General features: G+C 37.3%; 2 protein-coding genes across 2 annotated transcripts in view; one reads left to right on the top strand and one right to left on the bottom strand.

Annotated features, from left to right (window-relative positions):
* Nucleotides 1-14,042, bottom strand: part of LOC134671946 (microtubule-associated protein RP/EB family member 1) — a 186,975-nt gene extending 172,933 nt beyond the window's left edge. The window contains exon 1 of the mRNA XM_063529824.1: nt 14,031-14,042. The gene's annotated coding sequence lies outside the window, so the exon portion shown is untranslated. The remainder of the gene's footprint in view (nt 1-14,030) is intronic.
* The window catches only part of LOC134671952 (tyrosine-protein kinase hopscotch), a 59,431-nt gene continuing 38,646 nt past the window's right edge, over nt 316-21,100 (top strand). The window contains exons 1-10 of the mRNA XM_063529835.1: nt 316-558; nt 729-880; nt 7,267-7,425; nt 9,672-9,849; nt 11,211-11,365; nt 11,608-11,700; nt 16,856-16,975; nt 17,618-17,766; nt 19,732-19,866; nt 20,344-20,471. Of these exons, the coding sequence (XP_063385905.1) occupies nt 319-558; nt 729-880; nt 7,267-7,425; nt 9,672-9,849; nt 11,211-11,365; nt 11,608-11,700; nt 16,856-16,975; nt 17,618-17,766; nt 19,732-19,866; nt 20,344-20,471 (1,509 nt within the window). The 5' untranslated portion in view covers nt 316-318. The remainder of the gene's footprint in view (nt 559-728; nt 881-7,266; nt 7,426-9,671; nt 9,850-11,210; nt 11,366-11,607; nt 11,701-16,855; nt 16,976-17,617; nt 17,767-19,731; nt 19,867-20,343; nt 20,472-21,100) is intronic.

Raw genomic sequence — 21,100 nt, 5'->3', positions numbered from 1 at the left:
ATTTTCCAATGCCGGTTTTCAGCATTGGTACAGCACTATGCACTATTGATATTGACAACCACTGAGCATATAATCACAACTGTCAACCGAAAATAAAAAAAATACAGCGTAGTGGTGACGGTGACCTTAGTTTGATATAAAAATAAACATTAATTATTGAAGATCCCGTATGTGCACACATTTGGTGTAGTTATCAATTGCAAAATGAACGAGTTATCATCGGGGCTAAATGAACCCCTAGTTACTCGAATTTAATCGGTGTGGTGTAAAGCTGTTGGCGTCCCCTTGTTTTTTATGTTGTTTGTGCATTTATAAACGATGGAAGGAGGCGAGACAGTTAAAGTGTCGGTAGTGATTGATCCCAAACCTAACATAATACCATGTTCGAACACATTTACCGCCGAGGAGTTGTGCATATTATTATGTAAACAGTACAAAATACCACCACTAACCCGTACTTTATTTGCGTTAAGAGTGAGAGGAAGAAATTACTTTCTCAAAGATAACACCCGCGTTTTATCAAGCACAAGAGATTATGAACTAAGGATTCGTTTCAAGGTCTGTACCATCTCACCATGTAATTATTTCCTCATTTTTGTCATTATCATTAAATATATGTGATATCAGGGTATTAGATTTTGTTATGCTAATTTTATATGCAAATTCCTACTGCAATTGATTACAATATTTTGAGTTTCTCTAAATATGGTTATTAATACTTGTTATAGGTGCCAAGAATAGGACTTCTAATTACATTGGATGAAACTACATATGACTACTATTTTCAACAAGCAAGGAATGATGTTTATGAAAACAAGATACCTGAAGTCAAGTATCCGGAGCACAAGCCGGACCTTCTGGGCCTGGGTATTACTGACATGTAAGTCATTTCTTTAACTATGTACAGTATAGAGTAAGAAGCTATACATTTATGGAATTTGTATAGCAACTTGCAAATGTATTGTTTCTACAGTGAGTTTGTTAAAGGTTGCCTACTAATTAACACATCCATAACTGTGTAAAAGGAGTTCTCCGGTGTTCTAATGTAGTATCAGAAATCATAATTGTAGTAATATAAAATTTTATATTAAAAATATAGCCATTTGCATGATATTGGACTGATATTTTTGGAGACTTTCAATAATACTGTGATTTAAAAAAACAAAAATTATAGAATAACATGTTTTGCGTTTTCAAAAGGGTGTCCAATGGAAATAGTTTGTCTATAAGCAAATTTGCCAAATTCTAATTTATATCTATTTTTTCAATAGCCTGTTATAGTGTCCTAATGCTGGACAAAGGCCTTTCCCATTTATATCCATTAGATTTTCCTAAAAACTGGTGTAAAGCATTTTAAGGGTCTTCAAGAACATGATAAATGAAAATAAGGTTTCTTGGACTGCAATAAATAAATACTTAACAATTAATTTGATCTTGTTTATGTTGAGTTAAAGACAGCATATATAAGTCTTCACTGATTGCAAAATTCCTAGCAATTCTTATCATACTTGGGTTATTCTTAATTGGTCATTGTTGGTTGCTTTGATTAATCAAGGTTCAAACACAAGCAAGTTATAATTGTTATATTATTATTTTCTCTTTATTTATTTTTATATGTTAGCCTGTTGTGTCCCACTGCTGGACAAAGGCCTCCCTTGTTATAATGATTTTTAATATTAATAATAAGTATAGGTTTTGCTTGATTTTGGTTTTGCTTTGCGTCAGTAACTGGCAGGAAGTTGCGCAGGATCGGGACAGGTGGCACGCTCTCGTTTCGGAGGCCAAGATTCTCTTTGGATCGCTGAGCCAAAATAGTTAGTTAGTTTGCTTGATTAATATTATACTTTATTAGATTATTAAAATTAAAAGGTTTGCTATTCTAATAGAGAAAGTTATCCCTTATTCTGGCAATTGTGATATAAATACATTTTACATGCATAGCTTATGAACTTCTTTGCCATATGACAGTGCAACTTTACTCAAATTCAAAAACGGTGATGTAGTTGAATTTGTCTTATGGTTATATCAGTTAAAATTTCTGTATTCAAGTAGCAAAATTCATGTTACACTTATTTGTATAACATTCCAACATTCTCATACAGTATGAAATGGTGCATGTTAAAACATTATATATTATGATGTCAGACTCAGATTAAAGACTTAATGTGTTTACACATGTCATAAAAAATAATAAAGCAAAGTAACATGTCATCAACTGAATATAATATTTTTCAAATTATTACCTCTTAACATGCTATGATATTATACTTATGAATTTGAAATTGTTGTTATAAAAACAGCATTCTGAGTTAAATATTTACATTATTTTTATTGAGAAACATTTTATAGTGTAACCTTCTGATCTGGGTATAAAGATTTCATAGCCAAGTTTTTTTAAATATAAATATGTAAATCACTATTTTATTGATCATGACATGTCATAATGTAGATTTTGTGGCGAATATTGTATAGGCAGGGGTTCATAACCTATCTTCAGAAATCCTAATCCTGATCTAGAACTCTAAGCAAACTACTGATTGACTGACAGACACTGACCTGACAGTGGCTTAAATTTAGTCTTTGTAGGCATGCAGGTTTTTCTTGCATGTAGATTCTAACCCCTTTATTCCCCGCTATAAACATCAATTAGCTTATAATCGTTTGTCTTTATCTGTCATTTTGAACTATACATTTGTAAGAAAGGGAGAAAACATAATTTAACTAAATCAGGCCTGTGAAGTTTTATGAATAAGGGGATAAGTCTGTTTCTTTGATACATTTTCTAGTCCAAGCAGCATACATTTTGAAGCCAGTATGGTTTTTAGAAATTAGTTTAACTCAGATCAAACCTATTCAGAAACAAATTGATAGACAACATGTTTTGCTCTTAAAAGTGAAAAAATTCACTCTCTCAGGTGGTGGGTGTGCTGACGTTTCTGCTTAAGGGTGGTATTCCATCTTTCCAATATCTCGGTCTAATGTCATTGCGTCTTACTCTTTCATTAAGCAAAATGTGAGACAAAATACACATTGGATAAAGAAATTCAAGTAAACGTGAGAGGTACATCTGCTTTGTTAGACGTAGCACAGATGAACTCTGATATAATTATGTTCCCAGTTCCTAGTCTTCATCTGTTAACATACCACATTTTATTGCATGTGACGTGCCAGCATAACACAGCGTGAGTTCAGGTGTGGAGGTTTATTACCGTTATGAATTGTAAAAAACTAGTTAGTGTACCTATTTTATTACACCTACTTTAAATTAATAATTATAAAACAACATCCTACGTAAAAGTCATTCTAGATATTTCGGTCGCAGTCGGTTAAACGTGAATTCCTTTACATATGCAGTACGAAAATGCAAATTTCGTTCTTATTTCGTATAGCCTCTTGGGGTTCAATGTTCTAATACTAGTACAAATTACCTCTAATGAAATTTAAACCTTAATGAAATGGAATAGAGTTTATTTTATTTCGTTTCGTTCGATTTTAAAACAAAACAAATTCAACTCTATTTTCTAATACCGTTGATTCAAATTCGATTGCCAATTTTCCTTGTATGGTGGGCCGCTAGAGGATAGAGATACTATACCATTTCAACCTCTCATTTCATTCATTCGGTGGGACCAATTTTAATGGAAATCATCACTCCGGATGAACCTTTACTCACTTTGTGTGATAGAGTAGGTACCTTTTTAAACATACCTACTAACTATTACATCATCAAAATTTGATTTCAACTTTCACGATTTTAAAACATTATAATTTATGTAACCGGGACTTAATCGTGTCTAAGCTTTAAAATTACCTCCGACGTTTCGGTGGCGACATTGTCTTCGTTGCCGGAGAAAGACGTCGGCGATATTTAAAAAGCTTAATTAATAATTATACACGATTAATTCCCGTTTACGTAAATAATAAAACGTAAAATTGTTTCTAAAGCCTAGACATTGTTAATCACGTCTCATTTGATACAATTAGTTAATAGGCAACGTTCCGCAACGCAAAGCTGGCAATTACTTAATTTATTTACGAGAATATGTTAATTTCTCCAGTTACATTATTAGTGGATTAGTTTCTGGTAGACACCTGTAATTTGCTACGATTCTTATCACGATTTTATTCCAAAACGTTCCAATGTATTGTCTTTTACCATTTGGAATTATTTGATTTTGATTACGATTTCCAATAGAGCTAGACCAAGGTAAATCTGCAGCGATTTTGATAGCCCAGACTGTGCAAGTGTTATGAATGTACAGTTACCTTGGTTTAATTAGAGTTTTATTAGGCTTTAGCGGGGAGGCAAACCTAAAACTCGATTTCATCCTTAGTCTCTCTGAGTTTCAAAAGAAATAGTTTTGTATTTTGATATTTTACTATGATTAAATAAAAGTACAAAAATAAAATAACCAGGCTAGGCAATTTAACAACTCATCCTCTTCGCCAAGTAAGAAATATTACTTGTATAAGCTTTATTCATTATTACATATCACGAGTAGTTATTCGCGAGTCGCCGAATTACGTCACAAAGTCTACAAGAAAGAAAATGCTTTTCAGAGGTACAATTTACATAACTGCAAAATTGCTTTCTGGGGAATCTGAAATAATTGTGTATTGCTGAAGATCAAAAATTGCCAAGCAACATAACTTGAAGTATATTGCGGTATAGGTATAAGTACTTAAGTTATAGGTGAAACGGTCAGAGAATATCCAAGGCGCATCGTATCCTGTTTAGTGACAGACACCGATATAATGGACCATAAAACGTAATTGCTGCAACGAGGAAACAATGGGGCCTTAATTACACACATTACAGGCCAATTTTCATTGTTCGCTGGTTATTTGTTTAGGATGTATTCAGTTAAACTGTAGGTATAATATCAGCTGAAAACTGAAAAGAAAGACGATCGTGGAGTGTCCGGAATTCTGGTGTTATTAACGCCTACGTTTACTACGGGATTAATACAATGATGTATGCAGTTGTAGGTATAAAATTATATTGGTTAAAAGGAATCGTAAAAAACAAGATTAGAGAAAACACAGAGGACATTTCGAACATTAATTTAGTACCCACTTATCTATTGTAGTTACTAAGGGTATTTTATAGGTCAGACAGATCAGATACCTACAGCTGAATGTTTACTAACCTAGTACAGTCGCCATCTGATATACCTATCGAAGCGGTCAAGGTGTTCACATATATCTTAACAAATTCTCTAGACGTTAAAGTGCATCTTTAGATATTGATGGCGACTTTACCATAGAAGAGAGAAAATCAATTAAAACAAAAAAGTTTTCGTCTTTCTGTTAGAACCTTTAGGTACGAAACACATTCAGCTGAAGCTTACTGAGTACCGATTTGGCCAGTACATTTTCTGTAATACGAATCCACTGCGGAGTCAATTTTTTGTTTCCTACGTCGTGCTATGGACAGGTGTGTATAATATATGTACACACCTAAATTTTAATAACAAAACTGACCCGTTTTTAATATATTTAATACACCTAAATTTTATTGACATGCAAGGTAAACGCCCTAGTATTTGACAGCTTAAGTCCAATTGTTAACATAAGACTAGCTAGGTATAAACATATTAAACATTCAAGTAACATCTATCTCCTCTGGTATTCGTTTTCATGGCTAATTGATTGACTAAAAGTACAAAACACAATCAACACGAAATATTTTCTTTGTTCCAAACATTCAAAACCAATAACTGGTAGGTTTACTATGTTGAGAATTTATTGGTGGCGGTCTGTCGCTTGCGGCATATAAATAGCATATTTGAATTAATTATTGTTTATTCACGGTCGTAAGTTATCGCAAATGATAAATGTCATTTACATAATCGTTTTCGGCGAACTTAAGAGAAAATATTGATGACCCTGATTACGATTTATATATCAATGTATTTTCATAGCATCATGTGTTTTATATCTCTTTTCTATATAAGTACCTAATACCCAAATAAAAAAAAACGGCAAGAAATCAGAGTTTTGTAAAACTAATAATTTTATATACCTAGGTATTAAAACAGGCTTTATTTATACAAACAGTAAAATATTAAATGACATAATAACTAAATCTTTAAGTTAAACCTAAACTAAAAATTAATTAACCCCTGTACCTAAGATACATACATACAAACGTAATTGTTAATTATATAAGTATAGTCGGAATCATTAAGACAAATCCAACTAATTATCTAGGCTTCTGTTAAAAAAGATTATAGGTAGATGGATTACAGTGCGATAGTAGCGCTAATACCTAAGCGCTGGTGGCCTAGCGGTAAGAGCGTGCGACTTTCAATCCGGAGGTCGCGGGTTCAAACCCCGGCTCGTACCAATGAGTTTTTCGGAACTTATGTACGAAATATCATTTGATATTTGCCAGTCGCTTTCCGGTGAAGGAAAACATCGTGAGGAAACCGGACTAATCCCAAAAAGGCCTAGTTTCCCCTCTGGGTTGGAAGGTCAGACGGCAGTCGCTTTCGTAAAAACTAGTGCCTACGTAAAATCATGGGATTAGTTGTCAAGCGGACCCCAGGCTCCCATGAGCCGCGGCAAAATGCCGGGATAACGCCAGGAAGAAGAAGTAGCGCTAATACCTAACTGCACAGACCGACCCTTTCTGTGCCTAACTGTAACTGCCGACCTAATTAATTAATGTACAAATATGTATATCTATAATTTATTTCAATAACATTTATGTAATATTTATGTATTTTATTACAATAAAATTTAATATAAACTAAATTAAACTATAATATTACAAAATTAAAACTACGCATATTAATGTAGGTACATATATTAAATGTGTTTAAGTTTAAAACTTAAACTTACTATGTAGCACCAAATGTGCTAAACATTTCAGTTGTTATTATAGACTTATAGAGGAACCTTTTGTTACTTAGTCGCTGTAAAGGAAGTTTATGTAATGCAAGTACATATTTCATACCACCCAAAAGTTTATAAATACATTTATGATTTATGCTGCCTCAGTTTGAAATTATTAGTCTGCGTCTTAGAGAATATAACCAACGGAGTAGCCATTAACAGGCGTTCCCCTCTGTCGATTTGGCCATTTGTAAACTTTATTGCAACGAGACAAGGTTTCCCAAACGTCAGTTAATTGTGTTGCTATGACCCCCTTACGAATGCACTGTCAAAATCTACCTTCCTGCATGGACATATATATCCTTCCTGGTACACAAAGATAAGATATTGGACAATTATTAATCACATGCTTTTTTTTCATTACAGGACACGGGCAGTTGTAGAGAAGAATATGACGCCGAAAGAAGTGGTAAAGAATTACAAGAAATTTATACCAAAAGTAATAGTGACCAAGCATGGGCCGTACCCGAAGAAATACGCACACGACTACCTGCCCAACCTAGTCTCCGTTGGAAATAGTGCAAAGTAAGTCATAACACTCATAACTCAAATCACTTAAGAAATTTCAGGCCTATGTGGAAGTTACTTAGTAGGTATGTAGTTGACTAAGTTTACATGTCTGCAAAAATAAGTACTTACTTAAGGGTGAACTGAACCCGCATCCATTTTATTAATTACGCTTATCGGTTAATTTCTTATGAGAGTTATGAAGATCAAATGTAACATTGCAAAAGTACGAATAGGTATGTATATCACCAGCAAGGTCATGATCATCAGAACCCTCAGAAATGAGAGAATAGTTTCATTGGGAAGGTTTTATTCGTTTAACATAGAAAGCAAAAAAATAACGCCGACAATACCAATTAAAGCAGTATTGAATATTTAAAATTATGTCCTTATATATCAATCCATTTTATCTAACATTGAGCACATGTAAAAATATATTAAGAACTCGTAGGGAAGTCGTCATGAAATCGAATACGAATGTAAAACACCAAGTTTATAGATCAACATCATTTGAACCGCAAGTCAGGCGTATACAATAAATAATAACAATCTTCAATTACTTACGATCGTAATTTTATTATCATTGTACTTTGTATGGCGGATGTGTTCGCCCGTTCTACCTATTAATAAGGTTAAGAGGAAAATTTGCCCTGGATTTTTAGACAAACCTCGGTTGTTTCATCTTTGGTTTTGATACTATTTCATCACACTCGCTCAGTAAATGTGGAATTGCACGCAGGTTTAGCGGGAGTTATAGAAAAAGCGTTCTCCCTAGGGAGTTATGAAGTTTCTAGTGCCATAATTAACAGTTTTTTGTCTTTATACTTAATTTTTGTATCGCAAGTGTGATGAAAAACATTGTGTGTAACTCGGGGCGTAATAATATTGCAAACTCGAGTCTATAAATCGCTCCGGCAAGCCGTCGCGATTTAACTTACTCTCGTTTGCAATTCAACTTACGCCCCATGTTGCACAATGTACTATTGCGCCATATTCATCAATCAGTACATTCAGTACAAAACAAAATTGTCGTAAAAAATATTTCCCTCGCATTCAATTTTTACACAGTTAAGTTTGAATGCGTTCTAATACTATCTTATCTTCAAAATTTTATACAAAGAAAATGGAAAAATCGCTATAAGTAGGTATGCTTATAATAATAATTGTAAGATTTAAGGAGTTCCCAGGATTCCTCGTGGGACCCATATTTTCTATTATCATTTTTGTCAGAACCATATTTTTACCAAAATATTAAGACGTACTGGAAGTAATACTAAAATATAGTAATAAAAAAAATGCTAATTACAGTTAAATGAAAAAGGTGTTTCAAATACATTGTACTGTCTGCTTAATAATATAGGTACATTACATTAGGTACCCTCTTCTTGTATAGTTGTCTACGTATGTATGTAAATCTCGAGTGAACTCCAAGTGAACTGCCGACAATGATTGTTTATTGTCCTCCTACGTCCGATCAATCGCGAGGCTAAGTGCGCCGTAAGTGGCCCAGAGTTATATTACACTCGCTGGCAGCTATGTAAGATACAAAGGTTAGCGACCTCTTGGCTTTAGGGCTTACGCGAAACAGAATAAGTCAAAACTCTGAACTGCGTATAGTTGTTGCGAATATGTAGTTGTCTATTATAGAATCTATAATATATAGAATTATGCACAAATGACATAAAAATACGAACTTATACATAAAAGGATACAATGTAAAGATAAAGAAGGAGGAAAGAAGGATAATCTGACACAGACTAAGCAAGCTTTTTGCTTTCGCGCCTAGTAAAGGTATTTATTTATAACACATGCATTATATATTATATAGCAAGCATAGGCTAAATTAAGACTATTGAGTGATACCCTGTATCTTGTTTTTATCAACCACATTAATCCTTACCTTAAAATGTTTGTAATCGCGTAACTTTAAAGAACTGTAACGCCAGTTTTATTCTCTTTGTTAAAGTGTCTCCTTCTCCAATTTAATAGGTATCCTCTTAAATTGATTTAAGAGCCACTCGTATGCCATATCCTTGACCTCTTGATACGACACGACACCAGCTTTTTCTTTTATTTGGTCTACACAGCTACGTCTTGGTCTGCCACTGCCTCTCTTTCCTTTCATATTGCCTTATGATGGTTTTAAAGAAGTTGTCGTGTCGTAACAAATGTCCAATTATTTATCCCCGTCTCTTCTTGATGGTGTTCAGTATCATCCTACCTAGTTATTGTATAGTCGTTAAAGTATACCATGTCGTTTTCAGTCGCGTGAAGAAATTGTACCTCCAACATTTGTACGGGCTGGCGCCGAACTACCTGGCGGAGGAGTTCGACAGCGTGCTCTGGCGGAACGGCAACGACACGGTGCCGGTGCGCATAGTCGTCACCCCCTTCCACCCCCACGAGCCGGGCATCAGGCTCTACAACACGGTCACTAGAAAGGTGAGCTTATTCCGTATGACGACCGGTCTGGTCTGGCCTAGTGGGTAGTGACCCTGCCTATGAAGCTGATGGTCCCAGAACGGCAACGACACGTTGCCCGTGCGCATAGTTGTCACCCCCTTCCACCCCCACGAGCCGGGCGTCAGGCTCTACAAACGGTCACTAGAAAGGTGAGCTTACCCTGTATGACGACCGGTCTGGCCTGGCCTAGTGGGTAGTGACCCTGCCTATGAAGCCGATGGTCCCAGAACGGCAACGACACGGTGCCCGTGCGCATAGTTGTCACCCCCTTCCACCCCCACGAGCCGGGCGTCAGGCTCTACAACACGGTCACTAGAAAGGTGAGCTTACCCTGTATGACGACCGGTCTGGTCTGGCCTAGTGGGTAGTGACCCTGCCTATGAAGCCGATGGTCCCAGAACGGCAACGACACGGTGCCCGTGCGCATAGTTGTCACCCCCTTCCACCCCCACGAGCCGGGCGTCAGGCTCTACAACACGGTCACTAGAAAGGTGAGCTTACCCTGTATGACGACCGGTCTGGTCTGGCCTAGTGGGTAGTGACCCTGCCTATGAAGCTGATGGTCTCAGAACGGCAACGACACGGTGCCCGTGCGCATAGTTGTCACCCCCTTCCACCCCCACGAGCCGGGCGTCAGGCTCTACAACACGGTCACTAGAAAGGTGAGCTTACCCTGTATGATGACCGGTCTGGTCTGGCCTAGTGGGTAGTGACCCTGCCTATGAAGCCGATGGTCCCAGAACGGCAACGACACGGTGCCCGTGCGCATAGTTGTCACCCCCTTCCACCACCACGAGCCGGGCGTCAGGCTCTAGAAAGGTGAGCTTACCCTGTATGACGACCGGTCTGGTCTGGCCTAGTGGGTAGTGACCCTGCCTATGAAGCCGATGGTCCCGGGACGGCAACGACATGGTGAAAATTCGCATTAAATAGGTACCTAACAACTTGGAGAATATAACCAAATGGAGCAGCCATTAACAGGCGTTCCCCTCTGTCGAAAATAAGGGGCCAATGGTCATACACATTGTATGGATTGACGTTTATCTGACATGGCTATTTTATGCGAGCGTATACCATTCCATTACGTATACATTTGACGTGCCCCTCCCCCGAAAAAATCGACACACTGTTTTGTACAAAAAATTACAGACAAGGCGTCTCCGTTTGGTTATATCCTCCAAGCCTAACAATGATGTACGCCGACCTATTTAGTCGTCTAGTATTAATGCTTTATGATATCGTAACATACTTTCTCGTCCATTGGAGGAGGCTTGTGGTCAGTGGGAACCGAAAGTTATTGCCGTTTTATTTCTTTCTTAATATCTTACTTTTTATTTCAGTGGTTTCACATGTGCACGATAGAAGAATTAATTTATTTAACGCGAAACGGCGACCTTTGGTTAGAAGTTTCTAGAAGAGGAACTCCATTATTTTTCAAATTTAAGTCTGAAGAGCAGTTGTCATCGTTCATCTCTGTTTGTGATGGTTACTACAGGTGAGTTGTATGAGTAACACAATCGTCGCAGTGACTGAAATTAAAGCTATGCTATGAATGTCGTTTTCAGCACCGATTGGAAAAAAAAGAAAACTTACTGAAACTAAATTACGAAATATTTACTTACTAAAACTAAATTTCGAAATATTTACTAAAATTAAATAGCAAGCGGATACCCATGAAACTGTCCACTGCAGCCTTAATTTTAAACTGGTTTTATAGATTTTATCATAAAATTACAGGTTGATGGTGAAATGGATTTTCAATTTATCCAAAGACGACGAGACTCCGTCTCTGAAAGAATTACAAAGGATCAAATGCCACGGCCCTGTTGGGTGAGTATTAATATTATTTTATGATTCTACTTACATTAACCTAATTCATAGTTAAATTGGTATTCCCGATATCACTATAGAATTGTTATTAAAAATTTTAATGATGATTGGCGTATGTGGATCATTCACACAAGAATAAAATCCAATTTGTTTATATTTTTTATGCGTGATCTCTAGAGACACATTAGAACCTGAATCCCTGCATGTATTAACCTTTTGGACGCACCGCAGGTTCAACGCCAAAGACCGTTTAATCGGTCACAGACCACAGAGCAACATAGACCTACGTGCATATGCATACCCAAGTAGCACAGATAGCTCTATAACTACTCACTTTTAGTTCTATCTAACGCTCTGTGCGTATTAAGACACTTATAAGAGCACACTCGTGGTCCTACAGCTGTATAATAGATCTCAGTGATATTTATATAGCTTAGGGCTGATTAAAAGCTGCCTTACGGCTCTGAAAACTACCATTTATACGCAAAGAGTGATATAAAGGTATATTTGCTACGACCCTATACAGCTTTAAGGGTTACCAAATGCTTTAACCGTTATAAGGTCTGTTAAGTGGATAAAATTACGCCATGTGCTGTATAAGGAGGTAATTGTGGACTTTTATTACGTTGACTTATTAAGGGAGCACAAGTGAACTATTATGAAGCTAATAGACGTATAATGAAACACATGTGGCACATAATACAGCTTGTCGCTGAACATGTTTACCGCTAAGCAGCTTTTATTACGCTGACTTTTAAGGGACCACGAGTGAACTAATATGAAGCCAATAGACGCATAATGGAACACCTGTGGCGCATAATACAGCTTATCGCTGAACGTGTTTACCGCTAAGCAGCTTTTATTTATTTATTTATTTATTTATTTATTTACATAAGGAGATCCAACAGCTAACTAAATGACAATGGAATCATAAATAGATATATAGAGCCAATTACAGGAACTCGCAAATAGATATGTAGTAAAAACATATACTTAAGTAACACGCATCACACACACACACACACACACACACACACACATCGCACACATGAAAGAGATAAGACTCAAACCAAAACTAACAACATTCGCTTACATAATCAAAGCCTAGTAGGTGACAGGACACCAATTAAATAGTGTAAAAACAAAGAAAAAAAAAAACTGAAAAACTAAGAACAAAATGAAGTGTTATGTTATAACTTAGATACTACATATACAAAGCACTCACTTACGAGATAAATAAAAAGTGCCTAATTGAAACACATTTCCGTCAATTTACGCCTCACGGAGGGAATGTCGCAATTAAATATATCAATGTCAAGCTCTTTCGTTAGCTTATTCAAATTACGGCTCGCACGGTTAAGAAAACTATTACGTCTGTAGTTGGATGATGTTCGCTTTAATGAGATAGGAGGAAAGTGTCTTTTTAACCGAGAAGGGGTTACGAATGAGATCTGCTGGAGCAATTCCGGGCAATCTATTTCACCAGTTATGATTTTAAGGAGGAATATAACATCAGCAATTTCACGTCGTTCGAATAATGGTACCAGATGCTGTTTCCTACAAGTAACTAAGTAATCAGTTCGATTAGAGGGGCACTTAAGTTTATGGCTCAAATACTTTAGAAACTTTTTCTGCACACGTTCTATCCTATCTATGTACGTATTATAGCAGGGGTTCCAGATTTGGGATGCGTATTCAAGTTTACTTCGAACTAGAGAGCAAAACAAGATTTTAAGTGTTTTAGCCTGAGTAAAATAAATGGAACTGCGCATTATAAAGCCTAGCGTTTTCAGGGCACTACTTACAATACCGTCAATATGAGTATCAAATAGAAGTTTAAAATCATGTACCACCCCCAAATCTCTCATAGATTGGACCTTATTCAATAATTGGCCTTTGAGTTTATATGTGGTAGGAATTATGTTATGTTTACGCGAAAATGTCAGGAAGGAGCATTTCGATGGATTCAAATCTAATTTATTATTTAAACAATATTCGTCGAGTCGCGTGAGGTCAGATTGAATCAGCAGTGAGTCATAGATCGTATTCACTTTCCCAAAGATCTTCATGTCATCAGCAAAACAGAGTAGTTTAGAATGTATGAAGCACTTACTGATGTCGTTAATAAAAATGTTAAAAAGCAGTGGTCCGAGCAGTGAACCCTGGGGGACGCCACTAGGAATAGTCACCCACCCTGAGATGTAATTATTCAGCACAACTGCCTGGGACCTATTGTCGATATAAGAAGAGAACCATCTCAGTAAGTCGCCACAGATTCCGATGTCATACAACTTGGATATCAGGATAGCATGGTCAATACGATCAAAAGCCTTGCTGTAATCCGTGTAAATGACATCAACCTGGGTGCCATTATCCATCGCACCAGTAACATACTCATTGAGAAGGACAAGGTTGGATACTGTCGATCTGCGCTGCAAAAAGCCATGTTGGTTCGGGCTAAAAGAACTTTTCAAGGAAGAATAGACTTGGTTATATACAATTTTTTCTAAAACTTTCGATAGTATACATAATTTGGAAATAGGTCTATAATTTTTGATGTCAGTTTTAGGTCCTTTTTTATGTACTGGTGTGATGAAGGCCGACTTCCACAATGGCGGGACAATACCCTCTGCGAGTGAGCGCTTAAATAACAAGGAAATGGGAACCGCCAAGCTATCAGCACAATTTATCAAGAACTGGGCAGGTAGATCATCGGGGCCAGCTGACTTAGACTACGAGTGAACTAATATGAAGCCAATAGACGCATAATGGAACACCTGTGGCGCATAATACAGCTTATCGCTGATCATATTTACCGATAAGCAGCTTTTATTACGCTGACTTTTAAGGGAGCACGAGTGAACTAATATGAAGCCAATAGACGCATAAATGAAACACATGTGGCGCATAATACAGCTTATAGCTGAACATGTTTTACCGCTAAGCAGCTTTTATTATTCTGACTTTTGAGGAAGCACGAATGAACTATTATGAAGCCAATAGACGTATAATGGAACACATGGGGTGCATAATACTGCTTATCACTGAACATGTTTACCGGTAAAGCAGCTTTTATTTCGCTGACTTATTATAAGGGAGAACGAGTGAACTATTATTAAACCAATAGACCTATAATCGAACACATGTGGCGCATAATACGGCTTAGCGCTGAACATGTTTACCGCTAAGCAGCCTATTATACTACCATTGAAACTGTGTGAATAGCGGCTGTTTAAACGTTCACAAGATGCCTTATAACTGTTTAGAGGTTCACTAGTGTATCGAAAGAACGACTTGGACTTTATAGTGGTTCACTTAAGTATCTTTATCAGATATATAACAGTCGTATGCTGCATATTAGAATTTTAACGGTTCACGTTGCTTTTTAACATTGACCGCCATTTTATTGTATATAACCTACAAAATTGAAATTACTTTTCCAACTTTTAAGGGTCACAATAAGGTTTTGTGCATCAGTTCTTAACCTAAATAATTAGTTTAGTACTTCCTATAAGGTATTATTAACTTTTTATCTCATAATTCTGTCCAAACCACTGAAATAGTTTTTTCACGCCACTGTTCGGAAATGTAGCAATAGATGGTCTAAAACCAAGCTGGAAAGTAGGCAATAGCTGTAGCACCTGAACCACCACTACTACAATGTTTCATTGTTATCATCATCTGTCATTGGTGACAGTTCGCTACAGCAATGAGTATCATTTAAAACATAAAAAAACAATAAAAGGTCTTTTTTTGCGCAACTTTTTCCTTCAAAAATAAAATTAGGTTATTTATAGAACCAATTTCTTGTTTAAAAAAAAGAAATGACAAAACCATTCACTTCATTTTTTTTTAAATTATCCATTCAGTTCACGCTTAAGGCGTTTTTGACTTTTGTAGCTGTTTGTGGTTTTTTTAGCAAAAACGCTTCTAATTTTAGAGTCGGTTTGAAGCAAATAACAGAAAAACGCCTCTTAAAAGTGGTAAAAAAAGTAAAAAAGGCGGGATCTGAAAATACTTACTGAATTGGATAGTGTATATTGTGTTTGACTAAAAAATATAAGAAACGCGTATCTACGCTCGCTATAAAAATGAGTTCTTCTAGTGAAGAAAATGATATTCTTAAGCTGACGCCTACCGAAATTCAAGAGACAGTACAGGCAGTGGCTAGTAATTTGCTACCAGAGAAATCGCGGGCTAGTACTTATAGTTATGTAAATGTTTTCTTATTTCCTCGCAGTAGTCGTGAAAAGCACTATGTAATGCCTCGGCCGGAAACGCTAAAGATGGACTCGTATTATTCGAGGGCCTCCACTAACGTGTCGGCCCTCGAACTCACTCGTCCATCTTTTAGCGGTTTTCCGTCCTCTCCTACAATGTACTATAACACATAGCTTATTTATATCATTAATTTAAATAAATCCTGATTATTTTCGTGGCGCACTGAAATTTTCTTAGATAATGTATATATATAATGTCAATAAACTTGCATTCCCAAACATCTTTCTCGCATTTAAATATAAAAGATCATGCACTAACATTTAACTAAACACTTTAACAAAATGACTTATGGTGTGGTTGCGCTAAACCTCTGCGTTCGTCGTCACTAAACTAAATAATAGCTGTTTTTTAAGGCAGAGGTGTAAAAGTAAGTTAATAATTATCTTTTATTCAGCCCAACGTCAATCTTTCCCGGTATTAGGGCGCACATGTGACATATTAACTGAATAAAGGGTAACTGGTGGGGTCTTACCCAGTCAATATACACCTCTTATAACTCCTGTTACCCCTTATAATTCCATTAAATTGCTGCTACAATGCTCTTAAGCAGCTATGTGAACTTAAGGCTGCATAATTTGTGCCCATTTAAGAGTTATAAAAGCTGAAAAGACGCTTATACAGCTCTTATGCAGCTTTTATATTCCAGCTTCAAGCGTATTCGTACTTCATTATGCGGCTGCTATACAGCTAATCTGTGCTACTTGGGTAAAGTTCGATTTCAGTTTTGACACTTGGGTGACGTGGCGTCCGAGTGACAGCTTTTATGTTTGACACGGCGTCGAAAAGTTTAAGAAAGGGACGCTGGAATACTTGTTACTGTCCTCTCTACACTACACACATATTTAAATATATTGTGTTCTATTGTTTGTTTCAGCGGAGCATTTTCGTATAGAAAGTTAGAGGAGAAGAGAGCTAAGAAACACGGCAGTTATATTTTAAGACAATGTCAGGACGATTACAACCTATATTATTTAGACGTCTGTACAAAAAATAGGTAACTATTCCAAATTTATTACAAAAATATATCGTCACATCGTTCACTTAGCGTCATTGAAATCTTGAAAAATAATAAGTCAACTTATTCAATTCATGTTCAATTGACATAAACATAAGAGTCAATCAGGGATAACCAGAAACATTATCATCTCTTATTTTTTCTACAATTGGTTTAAGGAGCCACCATCGATCTTGGTGAAAAAAAATACATAGGTAATTGGCCTCTAAAAACTATCTTTGAATATTTTGATTTGCCTTATATCTTATCTATTTATTTGGTCATAACATAAGGCCTGTGCACACCGCATGCGTGCACGGGCGAATTGTAATATACAGATTCTTATCAGAGACGACACACCACTTGCGTGACGTCTACGTGCTCGCATCCAGTGTGCACAGGCCTTTTAATGATCACACATGTACATGTTTTTACAGTACATATTTGGTGCTACTTTCCCGCACTTTCCGTGCAAGTCGAAAATTTAAATGGCCATATGTAACTGTACAACGTTGTACGATACAAGTGAGAATAGGTAATTCAAGGCAACTTGTGTCGATTTAAAACACTCCCTTGGGTCGTGTTTTAATTTATGCGAATTTCCTACTTTCCGCACTTGTATAGTAAATAACTATTTTGCAGCACGACAGAAACGTACCGCATAGAATACCACGGCCACTGTTACACGTTCAACGAGCAGGAGTTCCACAGCATCGAGAAGATAATAGAGTACCACCAGAACCCCGACGGCAGGATATTCTTGAACGAGTGCATACCGCCCTCGGAGTATGGTAAGATTTTAAAACGAGTTCCACAGCATAGAGAAGATAATCGAGTACCACCAGAACCCCGACGGTAGGATATTCTTGAACGAGTGCATACCGCCCTCGGAGTATGGTAAGATTTTAAAACGAGTTCCACAGCATAGAGAAGATAATCGAGTACCACCAGAACCCCGACGGCAGGATATTCTTGAACGAGTGCATACCGCCCCCGGAGTATGGTAAGATTTTAAAACGAGTTCCACAGCATCGAGAAGATAATCGAGTACCACCAGGACCCCGACGGCAGGATATTCTTGAACGAGTGCATACCGCCCTCGGAGTATGGTAAGATTTTGAAACGAGTTCCACAGCATCGAGAAGATAATCGTGTACCACCAGAACCCCGACGGCAGGATATTCTTGAACGAGTGCATACCGCCTTCCGAGTATGGTAAGATTTTAAAACACGATGACGTCCACTACCATATCACGTAAAATTACACATGGTCACTTAAAATTACACGTGGACACTTAAAATTACACATGGTCACTTAAAATTACGCATGGTCACTTAAAATTACACATGATTACTTCAAATAACACATGGTCACTTAAAATTACACATGGTTACTTCAAATTACACAAGGTCACTTAAAATTACACATGGTCACTTAAAATTACACATGGTTACTTCAAATTACACAAGGTCACTTAAAATTACACATGGTCACTTAAAATTACCTAAACTTAAAAGTGACGTCAAGTAACATATCGTCGTGTCACTTTAGTGGCATTTGGAATTTAGGAGGAGGCATATCTCTATAATCTTATGGCGTTATTCGTAAACGTTACTGGCCTGAATCAGCTATGAATCGTTTGTCTTTATCTGTTATTTTGACTTATGTATTTGTAAAAAGGGATAAAACACAATTTTACTAATTCAGGCCCCTAAAGTTTAATGAATATAGGGGGTAACTCTTTTCTGTGCAGTTGTTAATTTGCAACATTATCTGTAAATTATAGTCTTCTCTTTAGTTTTTTATACCTAGGGATCATCCATTAATTACGTCACACGAATTTCTAGGTTTTTTCACCCCTCCCCCCCTCCTTGTCACACTTGGTCACATTTTGCAAATCCATCCCCACCTGCGGGCGCAGCACGGTTCCATTTTTATCGACTATCACTATGCGCGTCCCTTTCGCACTAACATACTTGTTAGAACGTGACAGGCATGGTGATAAGGGATAAAAACGCGACCGTGCTACGCCGCCTGGTGTGACGTCATATTATAGGCAATTTTGTTTTCACCGAAATCGGCAATACTAACTCGGCATTATTTTTTTAATAAAAATATATTTTTGGTAAAACAAATATTAGTAATTTTATAACACAATACCAATTAGGAACGAAAATTACCTACTTCCAAAACCTCATTATTTAAATGTACAGCGAAAAAAAATATATAAATTAATTTTTTGGTGATGAATAGTGATGAAGTTAAAATGACGTCACAATGTTTGTGACTCCCCCTCCCCCATGTCACAACATGTCACATTTTCTTGACCCCCTCCATCCCCCTAAACGTGTGACGTAATTAATGGATGACCCCCTATTATATTTTACCTTAATTGGGTACCAGAATTAACACCTTGAGTGCCAGCGCGAGCTACGCGCTACGAGCCTAGCCGATGACACAGGAAAACCCGTTTGTAGCGAAAAGCGCCTACGAACAGAGAACCCGCCTAGCGGGTCGCTGGCAGTGAATGTGTTAAGACTTACCCCCTATTCATAAACGTTTACTAAAGTTGACGAGCCGATAATAATCGTTTGTCCCTTTTCATCATACCAATACGTCGGAAAGGGACAAAAGATTATTATCGGCTTGTTAAATTTAGTAAACGTTTATGAATAAGGGGGTGAATGTTGTTCCTATCCCAAATGTTCTCTCCAGTTTATAATATTTATGTAACAATTTTTCCTGTTTTTCTCAGACAAATCACAGTTGCTATTGTGCGGTGAACCACAAAAGAAGGGCGTGAGGATTGACCAGGCAGAGTTACAGGAGATATTGAAAGATAACAAGAGCCCCCGTTGCTTGCCAAGCAAAGACATACTGCTATATACTGGTAAGTACTTACGCTATTAAAAAAGAAATATTTTTTAACCATACAAAAAACAGTTTTATTTGTCAAAAAGTTTACAAGTTCTTCTTAACCTATGACTGCCACACTAGGCAACACCTGTCTTGTGGAGTCATATTGTAAGCAATACTAGATTGAGTTACATCCTACGCTGAAGTTTTAGTTTTACTTAAATAAAGCTAATAAAGTTAGGGACCATGCGTGTTGGAGGGTTTGCCATCTTGTGGCTTGTGCCAAAGCAAGTGCTGCCATCTACCGTTTTCGTGCATAGTTTCCTTGTGCATAGTAGGTTCTGCCATCTTGTGGGCTACATCGGAAGCATAAACGACACATTTACGCCCCACGCCAAAAATCTTACGGCTCCTATGCTGCCCCCTATAGTTCATGCACGGGGCCTATTCATCGACAGTGAACTTACCAAATTAAATAACTTAATTCTCACCAACAATGTACTTGTTTCAGGTTCTGAAAAACTAGGCTCGGAAGGTTTAACGGCGACTTTCAAAGCGCTGTGGAGACTTGATGAGACTAAAAAATTAGTAGTAGCATTCAAAACGCTACAGAGGGAGAAGACTAATGACTATTTAAAGGTAAAATATATTTTAAATATTATCGTCGCTCGTGAGAGATGCGCAGAATTCCATGGATCGTAAGGAGCCACATATTGAGATTGCTAAATTCCCCAAGCGGTTTTCGAGCGAGAACCGGATTCACTTCGCAATAACTTTCCTATTAGACTAAAGTTCTGGTTTCCTAGGATAGCGATGCCGTTAAATAGCGGCCGTCTCCATACAAAAAATTACGGATAAATATGGATGGAGTAGTATTTTGTATGAAGACGGCCGCTATATGACGGCACCGCTATTCTCGGAAACCAGAGCTTTAGACGAGAGCAAGCGTACCAGAGGGAAGATTGATACCATATGGTCTGACACCATCAAGAAAGCTTGTATGCTTTTACAAGATTCCTTGATATTGAGATTGGTGAGGTAAGGGTAGTCGACTCACAACCGTGTCACGAATTCACGATCCTCTACAACAGCGGTCGGCAACCTTTTAGCAGCGAAGGGCCACATAGTAGTTAATGACGAGGGCCGCACTTTGTTTAATGTGTGTGACTTTATCAGACATCGTTGTTTGACAATATTACATACAAATAGCCAGGGGGCTCGCGGGCCGCAAGTGAGAGGTTCGCGAGCCGCATGCGGCCCGCGTGTAG

This window comes from Cydia fagiglandana, chromosome 16 (assembly GCF_963556715.1).
Source record: "Cydia fagiglandana chromosome 16, ilCydFagi1.1, whole genome shotgun sequence".
NCBI lineage: Eukaryota > Metazoa > Arthropoda > Insecta > Lepidoptera > Tortricidae > Cydia > Cydia fagiglandana.
This window is presented reverse-complemented; position numbering and strand designations above follow the sequence as displayed.